This window comes from Oncorhynchus keta, chromosome 37, assembly GCF_023373465.1.
Source record: "Oncorhynchus keta strain PuntledgeMale-10-30-2019 chromosome 37, Oket_V2, whole genome shotgun sequence".
Classification (NCBI taxonomy): Eukaryota; Metazoa; Chordata; class Actinopteri; order Salmoniformes; family Salmonidae; genus Oncorhynchus; species Oncorhynchus keta.
Window position 1 is genome coordinate 21,529,458 of NC_068457.1, and position 12,828 is coordinate 21,542,285.

The 12,828-nt window shown below is 42.2% G+C and overlaps 1 protein-coding gene across 1 annotated transcript; it reads left to right on the forward strand.

Annotated features, from left to right (window-relative positions):
- The first annotated feature begins 1,774 nt into the window (after positions 1 to 1,774).
- LOC118377277 (histone deacetylase complex subunit SAP18-like) lies at positions 1,775 to 7,067 on the forward strand. Its single transcript, XM_035764134.2, has 4 exons — positions 1,775 to 1,931; positions 2,193 to 2,302; positions 3,310 to 3,432; positions 6,632 to 7,067. Exons 1-4 carry the CDS (start codon positions 1,860 to 1,862, stop codon positions 6,795 to 6,797), a joined length of 471 nt encoding a protein of 156 aa, XP_035620027.1. The 5' UTR covers positions 1,775 to 1,859; the 3' UTR covers positions 6,798 to 7,067.
- The last annotated feature ends 5,761 nt before the right edge of the window (positions 7,068 to 12,828 follow it).

Genomic DNA, 12,828 nt, shown 5'->3' on the forward strand with positions numbered 1-12,828 from the left:
TGAGGGCCCTCGGAGTGTGGTGTCAGGAAAATAACCTCTCACTCAATGTCAACAAAACAAAGGAGAGGATCGTGGACTTTAGGAAACAGCAGATGGAGCACCCCCCATCCACATTGATGGGACAGTAGTGGAGAAGATCGAAAGTTTTAAGTTCCTCTGCGTACACATTACGGACAAACTGAAATGGTCCACCCACACAGACAGCGTGGTGAAGAAGGCGCAACAGCGCCTCTTCAACCTCAGGAGGCTGAAGAAATTTGGCTTGTCACCTAAAACACTCACAAACTTTTACGGATGCACAATCGAGAGCATCCTGTTGGACTGTATCACAGCCTGGTACGGCAACTCCACTGCCCTCAACCGCAAGACTCTCCAGAGGGTAGTGCGGTCTGCACAACGCATCACCGGGGGCAAACTACCTGCCCTCCAGGACACCGACAGCACCCGATGTCACAGGAGGGCCAAAAAGATTATCAAGGACAACAACCACCCTAGTCACACTGCCTGTTCACCCTGCTATCATCCAGAAGGCTAGGTCGGTACAGGTGCATCAAAGCTGGGCCCGAGAGACTGAAAAACAGCTTCTATCTCAAGGCCATCCGACTGTTAAACAGCTGTCACTAACATAGAGGCTGCTGCCAACATACCGACTCAAATTTATGGCCACTTAAATAAATGGACTTGTAAATGGACAAAGTTATTACTAGTCACATTAAATAGTGGCACTTTAATAATGTTTACATATCCTACATTACTCATCTCATATGTATATACTGTACTCTATACCATCTACTGCATATTGACTATGCCGTACGGCCATCGCTCATCCATATATTTATATGTACATATTCTATTCATCCCTTTACATTTGTGTGTATTTGTGTGTATAAGGTTGTTGTTGTGAATTTGTTAGATTACTTGTTAGATATTACTGCATTGTCAGAACTAGAAGCACAAGCATTTCACTACTCTAGCATTAACATCTGCTATCCATGTGTATGTGACCAATAACATTTGATTTGATTTGACATGAACTGGGAAGTGAAAGAATATTCTCAGTAGACATACACTTACAGTAATTTAACCTTATTGAGGAGAGGAGATTTATACTATTGAGATGCACCACTGTCCCATAAGAATGGGGTACATTGAAGTTGACATTTAAAATGGTTAAGGGTTAAGGTTACGGTTAGGTACGGGTTATGGTTAGGGTAAGGGTAAAGGTAAGGGTAGGGGTTAAGGTTCCAGAGTAGGGCAGCGGTCTAAGGCACTGCATCTCAGTGCTAGAGGCGTCATAACAGACTCTGGTTTGATTCCAGGCTGTATCACAACCGGCTGTGATTGGGAGTTCCATAGGGAGGTGCACATTTGGCCCAGCGTCGTCCGGGGATAGGGTTTGGCAAGGGAAGACCGTCATTGTAAATAATAATTTGTTCTTAACTGACTTGCCTAGTTAAATAAAGGTTAAATAAAAATAAAAAGGGTTTTGTTTAGAGTGTGACCTCCCAATACCTCCCAAGGATTCCAGATTGGAATCAACATAAGAATGGTTATCATCGTCTACCGCCACCTGTTGGGAGGAAACTAGAAATACAATCATACACTTGAGAACTATCTTTAATGATCTTTAATCGGACTGGAGATTAGATGTTTATTAAAAAATGCTTGTAAAATCAAGCAAACTGCAATCTATTCGTATATGTTTTTTTATACGGCAATCGTTAAAGTTTTATAAAGTTTTTGCGCACCTTTCCTACGTCATCCGCTGGGAAAGCGGAAACGGAAATAACTATTTGGCACAGTGTTTGCAAATCTGCTGTGAGCAACAACGTGAATTAATTAACTTATTTACTCCTAAAATGGCTCTTGAATCAAGAATCACACAAGAAGAGATACGAAAAATCCCCGAAAAGCCTATCGACCGAGAAAAGGTAGCTATATAAGCACTTTATCTTCGCTTGGTTTGTGAGACAGCAATTCGCTAACGGAGTTAGCATTAACGAGCCTGCTGTGCTAGCAAATGCAGCTGCACTGCTTGAACTGTGCAAGTGACTCCCACTTCAAACTAAACTAACTGGTTGTAGTTCTGTAATCGGCTATACGGGCATTTAATATTTTTTTCTGCTACCACATTTTTTAAGAGACTAGCCACGTTCCTGTCTAACCAGTTAACTAACTGTTTGTGTCTATAGACTTGTCCTCTTCTGCTGCGGGTATTTACGACCAACGGTGGCAGGCATCACAGAGGGGACGAATTCGCACGAGGACAAGTCCCTTCAAGTGAGCTGCAAATCTACACATGGTAAGAATATATAAATGGATGGCTGCACCTAGGTTCACGTAAGCCAAGGTGCAGGACCGGCAGGTAGCCTAGTGGTTAGAGCGTTGGGCCAGTAACTAGATCGAAACTAGATCGAATCTTACCTAGTTAAATAAAGGTTTAAAAAATGTGATAGCCAGTGCTTGAATTGGACTGAAATAGGTTCCGGTGTTGTTTCTGAAAATCTCCCCTCTGCCAGAATCCCCCCCCCTTCTAATTTCATACATTTTGTGGCTAGAGTTAAATACTTTCTGTGGCACACATCGGAGTCAAATACTTTCTATAGAACAAACTTCACGTCAGGCAACCAAAAGTAATAATTAATGTGTGTTATATTAAACAAAGAGGCGGGAGTAAAATGTTGGCAAGCAATAAACATTTCAGAACAACTTTGTCTGAATTCTTATCCTTACACTTTCAAACATACTAGTCGAATAAGACATGGAGAGATGACGAATTTTGGCAAAGAGATTTATTTATAGACAAAAGCAGTAGAGGATTGTACAGGTGACATGGGCAGCTGCCGGGGGTGGAACGAGGCCCGGGGGCAGGCGCTGAGAGGGGGGTTCGCCCAGGGCGCCATACAAGCTATAACCGCCACGTACACTTGAAACATATAGCCAAACTGCAGACCAAATGCTTTCTGCTACTAAGATCAGTGAAATGTAGGCTAAGCTGACAACTGAGTGAAGAGCAGAAATATGAACTAGCAACCAAGCCTCAGAAATGAAGAACGCGAAGGGAGGGGGGGATTTTCGGCACTCATTTTGGGTGTCGTTACTGTTTATATTTAGGCGCATTAGCGCCACAATACTTTTGAGCTAATATTCTATAAGACATGCACAAACTCAAGGAGAAAAAATGTGGTACTTGCACTCTGCTCTGCCCAAGTTGAGCACTGGTGATAGTGTTGTGTGTGTTATACAGGGTACCATGGCTACATAGTTTTGATTATTGTTGTGACATGATGTTCTGTCCTTCTCCTGAAGGATGGATGCCTCGCTAAAGGAGCTGACCAGCCTAGTGAAGGAGGTGTACCCTGATGCTCGGAAGAAAGGAACACACTTTGGTTTCGCCATCGTTTATCCTGAGCCCAAAAGAAATGGCTACAGGTTAGTATACTACTCTACGGCCCTAGCTTAAAGGTAGAGTCAGCAGGAAGATGTACAGGCACAAAGTAAACCGCATTGTGGGTCAATTTCAGTAACAACTAAGAACTTTGAAGCCTAAGTCTCAACTTCTCTGCTGTTTTGGTCCCGTGGCTATCACACTATAACAGCATGAGGCGAACCCATTCACATCTGCAGATACTGTGTGTGACTGTGAGAGCGAAGTCTTGCATCTTGCTCATCTCAATATCTGCGGTGCTGCTCGTGGCAATGTCATATCATTGGGTCTACCTTCAGGGCAACTGGGCTGTTGTAGATTGAAGTCAGGCTATGCTCTATAATCTTGGACACAGGGTGTGCACGGTTTTGTTCCAGCCCAGTACAAACACACCAGGGTTTCTGTTAGGAAAATGTGGCGCCGGACAACATGACCGGGAAGATTTGAAAACGTGTCCATATGGCAGAGGCTGGTGATCTCGTGTTAGTAGACTTTTACATTCAATGACATTTTAATTTAGATTTTTATGATTAAACATTTCACAATGATTTTGAGAAACAAAAACGTTATTGAAATGAAACTGGTCCAAGAAAACGAGTATCTGAAAATATAACTAGCAGGCAGAACGATAGACATGGTAGGATAAATTGTAAGTTTCCCCAAACTTGATACTCACGTGCTGCCTTTGAAGTCTATATAAAATAATTGCCTCCACGTTTCCATGGTCGGATTTTGCCTATACGCTACTTTGAAGCAAGGTAAGATATGTCTCATAATATTAAATCAAATATTCAGGTTTCAAACAATTAAGTATTTAAAAAACAAAATGCATAGTGTCTCCAGCTCACATTGTAAAGTGGTGGGTGATGTGCTGATAGCCTGTTGACCTGTACTTGAATGGTGAATGGGAGGCACACTTCAATTACCAGTTGAAAAATAAAAATACTAGCTATTTTTTAAAATCGTATACTAAAACTGAAATTGTTGTGCATTGATTCAGCTGATAAATCACATGTTTTACTCCAGCAGTAACCCGTAGAGGAGCTGCAGGAGAAATCCCGCTTAAAATAGGCTGTGTATGCATGTGTGATAGTTGTATTGGATAAATAAGATACACGATGAGTATCAAACAGGACAATTTGAATTCCACTAAATTATTCAAATGATCCTATAGACCAATAAGCATGACAGTCAACTGTATTTCCATCAATGATTAAAAAGCAATCTTTTGCAACTGGATTTGTTATATTTTGGCTGGCAACATTTTTATTCATTGGCTTAGTTTGTTTTATGGCTAAAGCCTGCATGAGCTGGCTAATGGAACCCTGTAACACACCTGACTTAATTAAAGTGAGACTCGGCGTCATGTTGTCACGAGCAGCAGGATGAACCGCAGGGTTTTCAGATGAGTGCAATGCAAGACGTTGCACTGGCAAAAAATATCTGCGTAGGTGCACTACACGCTGCTGCATTAGACTTATTCTAAAATGGATTCAATTGTTTTTTTGCCTCATTCTACACATCCCATAATGATGAAGCAAAACAGGTTTTATTTGTAAAAAAAAAAACTGTGTATATATATATATATATATATATATATATATATATATATATATATATATATATATATATACTTAAGTATTCATATCCTTTACTCAGTACTTTGTTGAAGCACTTATGGCAGCGACTACAGCATCAAGTCTTCTTGGGTATGACGCTACAAGCTTGGCACACCTGTATTTGGGGAGTTTCTCCCATTCTTCTCTGCAGATCCTCTCAAGCTCTGTCAGGTTGGGTGGGGAGTGTCATTGCACAGCTATTCTCAGGTCTCTCCAGAGATGTTCGATCGGGTTCAAGTCCGGGCTCTGGTTGGGCCACTCAGACATTCATTGACTTGTCCCGAAGTCAGTCCTGCATTGGCTGTGTGCTTAGGGTCGTTGTCCTTTTGGAAGGTGAACCTTCGCCCCAGTCTGAGGTTCTGAGCACTCTGGAGCAGGTTTTCATCAAGGATCGCTCTGTACTTTTCTCCGCTCATCTTTCCCTTAATCCTGACAAGTCTCCCAGTCAATGCCGCTGAAAAACATCCCACAGCATGATGCCACCATACTTCACTGTACGGATAGTGCCAGGTTTCCTCAAGATGTGAGGCTTAGCATTCAGGCCACATAGTTCAATCTTGGTTTCATCAGACCAGAGAATCTTGTTTCTCATGGTGTGATAGTCCTTTGGGTACCTTTTGGGAAACTCCAAGTGGGCTGTCATGTGCTTTTTACTGAGTGGCGGCTTCCGTCTGGCCATTCTACCATGAAGGCCTGATTGGTGGAGTGCTGCAGAGATGGTTGTTTTTCTCGAAGGTTCTCCCATCTCCACAGAGGAACTCTGGAGCTCTGTCGGTGACCATCAGGTTCTTGGTCACCTCCCGAAACAAGGCCCTTCTCCCCCAATTGCTCAGTTTGGCTGGGAGGCCTGTTCTAGGAAGAGTCTTGGTGGTTCCAAACTTATTTAATTTAAGAATGATGGAGGCCACTGTGTTCTTGGCTATCTTCAATGCTGCAGAAATGTTTGGTACCCTTCCCCAGATCTGTGCCTTGACACAATCCTGTCTCGGAGCTCTACAGACAATTCCTTTCGACCTGCTTTGGTTTTTGCTCTGACATGCACTGTCAACTGTGGGACCGTATATAGACAGGTGTGTGCCTTTCCAAATCATGTCCAATCAATTGAATTTATCACAGGTCTAATCAAGTTGTAGAAACATCTCAAGGATGATCAATAGGAACAGGATGCACCTGAGCTCAATTTCAAGGCTCAAAGCAAATGGTCTGAATAGTTATGTAAATACGGTATTTAACATTTTTAAAAAGCAAAAAAATATACTTTTTTCTCTGTCATTATGGGGTTTTGTGTGTAGATTAATGAGGGAAAACAATTAATTTAATACATTTTAGAATAAGGCTGTAACATAAGAAAATGTCAAGGCGTCTGAATACTTTCCGAATGCTCTGTAGTTGTTGCGGAAGTCGGCCAGACATTGCTGTTTGCTTTGCATTGCTGACTACCTTAAATCCAGAGCTTGGTGGTCAGTGGATTAGGTAAATCGGCTGTTTGCCTTTTTAAAAGTATTTAAACATGGCCTCTGTTGTTTGATTGGATGATGTCATTATGAAAGTACTGTTGTCTCATCCACGGTCTCTATGGTTACAGAGTGAAAGACATCGGCAACACTGTGTCAGGCAGGAAGGGGGAAAATGACTCCATGACGCTACAGTCGCAGCGCTTCCAGATAGGAGACTACCTGGACATAGCCATCACACCACCCAACAGAGCCCCCCCACTAAACCCACGCATGGGCATGGGGAGGCCCTTCTGAACGCATCCACACCTGAACATAACCATCATATCACAAAACCCAAACCCACCTCTAAACATACATAAAGCCTTTCTGATCACACTGACTGACTCTTACCATCTCTCAGGAGACTACCGTGACTTTCAATAGGGCCATCCTTCAGATTTCACTGTCCCCCACATACATGCTTTTTTTGGGGCCCTTTTATCTTCTGATAGATTATATTTCAGACATGTATGTTACTTTTTTACCCTCATGTGAAATAAAGTTGCCGTCTTACAATAAAACAATTTCTGTCATTCCTTTTTATAACAATACCAGCAGAAAGAGTGTTTGCGTAATGCCTGGTCTAGTGTAGTTGGGGTTGTTGCAATGTCATAATGGTTCCTGTAGGGGGCAGCATTAAGACACAAATACTGTTAACACAGTCTAGAGTCTAGACCCTTCCCACTAGAACAGAGGAAGCCATCTGGGGCCTTGTTTCCTTTCATCCCAGCTCGTCTGTTTCCAAAAACTTTTCTTGGAATGTTTCTTTTTTTTCATCCCTAATGTACTATTTATTTTATTTTTTCCCCCTTGTGAAGACTGATGTAATAAAGCTGTTGGCATGGTGATTGCTCGACCCCTGATTTCTGGAATCCAGCTGTAATGAGGACTGAACATCAGGGCTGGCGGGCGCATCACAGATATGATGGATCCCTGTAGTCCTGCAGAACCAAACCTGTACTGTCATCTAGACCAGGGAATCCCTCTGCCATCTGCTCATCTGGTTTGGATCCAGTTATTGAATCTGATGTTTTATATTATTGATGAATGTCTCTTATACTTCACTTAGGAGAGACCTTATAGAGCCCATAGACAATATATCAGTTGCCTGTAATTCTAATTGTTCTAGATCTATGATCGACTCTACCAATAAGAATAGCCTATTTTAATGTTCTTGTCCCATAGCTACAAAGCGTCTCAGGGTAGGAGTGCTGATCTAGGATACGTTTGGCCTTTTGGATCATATTTAAAATATATGGACAGGTCCTAGATCAGCACTGCTACTCTGATTTGCTTTGTGGACATGGGAACAGGTCTTGAATTTTTTTCTTCACTTGACAAAATTCTGATGTAGCCTTAAAAAATGATTGTATAAACAGTGACAATGCCTTTCTTTGTAATGTAGTAATCCTCAGTGAGTTTGAAGACCTGCTCCTGTCTCTGCATTCTAAGGTCTGCGATGATTGATAATGCATCACTGCTAATGTTGTCGGTCATTAATTCACATTACACACTGCTATCATTGGATGCAGCAGACTGAGAAAGGTTATGACACCATTGAGGGTTTTATTAGAGATGAATATTTGCACATATTATATAAGAATTAAGTATGACATCAAAACATGGCCATATACGGTGTTTACAGCTGTGTCCCCTGAGGGACAATAATGTTTTTCTTATCTTACATCTCTCGTATCTGCATAAGGCATCCTGATTTGTTTGTGGTGGTTATCGTCAACATTGTCTATGTGGCGACACATGCCTTGCAGAATAAGTTGATGCATATTTCCTGAAGAAGATATTCATCTGAGGCTCAGCGGTTTTGATGTGACTCCCATTACATTCCTCCAATGGTTTCTACAGGGAACAAACAATTAAAACAGTGACATGCTGACCACTGAATCACCCACAGTCAGGAGCGTTGCAGTATAATGCTTCTAGCTTAGGCTAATTTACAGCACCGTTGATCTGTTGATTCTCAGATACACCGGAACAACCTCGGAATAGGTTGTCATGTCAGATCAGTGGTCCAGTCACTGGGGTTATTGAGCCAACTATATACTGTAATAGCGTAATGGGTATTGTGTCTCTGAAATGTGAAGAGACATCACAGAGAATAACACAACAGACTGACGCTTCAGTGGCAATTTGCTTTAATGACAACCGACATTTGAATCAGAGGAGCAAACCATTTTTCATCAGAGCAAATATCGGCTGAGTTATTCCACCTGAGCTACGCAGAGAGGCCACGGTGGGCATTCAGAGTAAATGGGAAGAGATGTAAAGACAAGCCCATGTTTTAGGGAGAGAGCGTTTTCTCTCTGCCTGCACGCCATCCCGGTTCATTCATTCAACACGCTGCTGTCAGACGGGTGTGTGAGGGCGGGAAACCTGTTTATTCTCTGAGAGCAATCGCTGGGTTTATTTATAGTTGGCTCCCAACTGGGTGTGCGGCACTTGGAGAAATTGCCAATGAAGGAGCAAGCACACCAATGATTGCGGGACTGCATTGGTGAGACAGACACAGCTGCGACAATGGACATGATGGATAGAAAGGAGTAGAACATGAATGAAGAAATGAAGCAGCACTCACACACCCAATTTCCTTCCTTTGCCAATTAAATGAATGGTTTTAATATAAGTGAGTATCCTAGATTGGATTAGAATTGCAGATTATATGATATGATATTAACAGGCACTAAACGTGCACTCTTGATTCAGCCACATCCATCATATTACACATGCAACAGTGTGCTCATGCCAAGAAGTGTGTGTGTGTGTTTATTTTACATCTTTGACCTGATGGTGTACTCAGCCCAGTCGCCACCCAGTCGTAGCTGAGCACTGTCCAACGGGCTAATTGAGATGAATAGTTATTTCCCTGTGTGCGGTGGTGCTACCAGTCCAGTAGGGCTGGGCGACTCTACAGAGTTATCGACAGAGTTTGGCTTGCCTTTGGCCATTATTGTTTTCAACCAAAAGCCCTTGTTGAAATCAAAATGGACAAATTCTAATACCATTGTCTTTTAACATTATTATGACGTACACTAAGTATACAAAATATTAAAGATGCACTATGCAGAAATTGCTCCGGCATTTCCTTGTTGCTAAAATTTGAATAGTTAGCCTAATTTCAGTTTGTGTGAAAAAACAAGCAATAATAGTGTAGATAATCATTGTAACACCAAAACCGCTGTGAAATATCTTTCCCATAACCATGAATATAGTATTTTCAGCTATTTGAAGCTGGTGTATAAAAACAAAAGTAAAAGACACAAACACAAAATTTAAGAATGGGAAGCATAGAAATAGTGCACATAGAACAGATACACCACTTCTTAGATCTATAACACAAAAAGTTACATATTGCAGCTTTAAGAACACCTTCCTAATATTGAGTTGTCCAGACCTGTGCCTGGGTGCATCTTCTACTGGCAGCCTCTTCAGCCACCCACTCTGGTCTGAGTCACAGACCATGGCATCAGCCTGGCAAGATGACCTTGAACTTACCCTGGAGGCTCATGGGACAGGGGCCAGTGTGTGTGTCCGATATGGACGGCTGACATTAAATGGCATTTCTGGCAGCAGGTGTGTTTGAAGGAAACCTATTAAGAAAGAGACTCACCCCATCTCTCTCTCTCTCTCTCTCTCTCTCTCTCTCTCTCTCTCTCTCTCTCTCTCTCTCTCTCACTTACTCTCTCTCTCTCTCTCTCTCTCTCTCTCTCTCTCTCTCTCTCTCTCTCTCTCTCTCTCTCTCTCTCTCTCTTTACTCCCCCTTCTCTCTCTCAACCTATCTATTTATGTTTCTACCTATTTACACTGCATTCGGAAAGTACTCAGACCCCTTGACTTTTTCCACATTTTGTTACATTGCAGCCTTATTCTAAAATGGATGAAATAACATTTTACACACAATACCCCATAATGACAAAGCGAAAACTGGTTTTTAGAATGTTTTGCAAATACAAAAATACTTCCTCTGTGGAGATGGGAAATTCCAGTAGAAAAACCATCTCGGCAGCACTTCACCAATTAGGCCTTGGTGGTAGAGTGTCCAGACAGAAGCCACTCCTCACTAAAAGGTAAATGACAGCCCACTTGGAGTTTGCCAAAAGGCACCTAAAGACTCTCAGTGTCACGCCCTGACCTTAGAGATCCTTTTAATTCTCTATTTTGGTTAGGTCAGGGTGTGACTAGGGTGGCAATCTAGTTTTCCTATTTCTTTGTTTGGCCTGGTATGGTTCCCAATCGTTGTCTCTGATTGGGGATCATATTTAGGCAGCCTTTTTCCCACCTTAGTTTGTGGGATCTTGTTTTTGTATAGTTGCTGTGTAGCCTGCAGAACTTTACATTTGTTTTTCGGTGTTCATTTTAATAAAAGTAAGATGTTCGTCTACCACGCTGCACCTTGGTCTCCTCATTCAAACGACGAGCGTAACACCCAGACCATGAGAAACAAGATTCTCTGGTCTGATGAAACCAAGATTGAACTCTTTGGTCTGAATGCCAAGCGTCACGTCTGGAGGAAACCTGGCACCATCCCTACGGTGAAGCATGGTGGTGGCAGCATCATGCTGTGGGGATGTTTTTCAGCGGCAGGGACTGGGAGACTAGTCAGGAAAGCTTAACAGAGCAAAGTACGAAGAGATCCTTGATGAAAACCTGCTCCAGAGCGCTCAGGACCTCAGACTGGGGCTTAGGTTCACCTTCCAACAGGACAACGGCCCCAAGCACACAGCCAAGGCAACACAGGAGTGGCTTCGGGACAAGTCTGTGAATGTCCTTGAGATATCCAGCCAGAGCCCGGACTTAAACCTGATCAAACATCTCTGGAGAGACCTGAGAATAGCTGTGCACAACACTCTCCATCCAACCTGACAGAGCTTGAGAGGATCTGCAGAGAAGAATGGGAGAAACTCCCCAAATACAGGTGTGCCAAGCTTGTAGCGTCATACCCAAAAAGACTTGAGGCTGTAATCGCTGCCAAAGGTGCTTCAACAAAGTACTGAGTAACGGGTCTGAATACTTATGTAAATGTGATCTTTTTTTTTTAAATTAATTTTTGCAAAAATGTCTCAAACCCTATTTTTGCTTTGTCATTGTGGGGTATTGTTTGTAGATTGATCGAGGGGAAAAAACAATACAATTAATTTTAGAATAAGGCTGTAACGTAACAAAATGTGGAAAAAGTCAAGGGATCTGAATACTTTCCGAATGCGCTGTATATGTTCAGAGAATATTAGCTGCCTCATTAACTACGTAGCATCACGTTTGAATTCATTAACTGCATTGATGGGAATTTTTCTTCTCCAGCCTCAATGCTTTTTCCAAACTAAGAGGTTTGTATTGGGAACACATTATCAGGAGGTAAAAAGCCCCGGGGCAACATGTTTGACGCCTCTTCTCTAGCGTGTGCTTGTGTGTGTGTGGTGCTGACATGCGTGTTCGTGCGTGCGGTCTATGTGTGTGTCTACAATAGGCTCTCAGCAGAGGTCAATGGGATGTGAACTGTGATTGACAGGTTGAGGAAAGAGGGATGTCAGGCAGGTAATAGAAAAGGCAGTGTGGCAGAGCTCTTTCACTCTCTATTATTCCCTCTCTCCTTTCCTTTGATAACACAGCTGTGAAGAACAGCACACCTCTCGAGACTGCAGGCACTGACACTTCTTTCTGTTTCTTTAGTGTAACAACCATCCAATAGTCATCTACCAACCCTCTATATACCAACCCTCTATATACCAACCCTTTATATACCAACCCTCTATATACCAACCCTTTATATACCAACCCTCTATATACCAACCCTTTATATACCAACCCTCTATATACCAACCCTTTATATACCAACCCTCTATATACCAACCCTTTATATACCAACCCTCTATATACCAACCCTCTATATACCAACCCTCTATATACCAACCCTCTATATACCAACCCTCTATATACCAACCCTCTATATACCAACCCTCTATATACCAACCCTCTATATACCAACCCTCTATATACCAACCCTTTATATACCAACCCTCTATATACCAACCCACTATATACCAACCCTCTATATACCAACCCTCTATATACCAACCCTCTATATACCAACCCTCTATATACCAACCCTCTATATACCAACCCTCTATATACCAACCCTCTATATACCAACCCTCTATATACCAACCCTCTATATACCAACCCTCTATTTACCAACCCTCTATCTACAAACCCTCTATACACCAACCCTCTCCATAAGAACCCTCTATATACCAACCCTCTATATACAAACCCT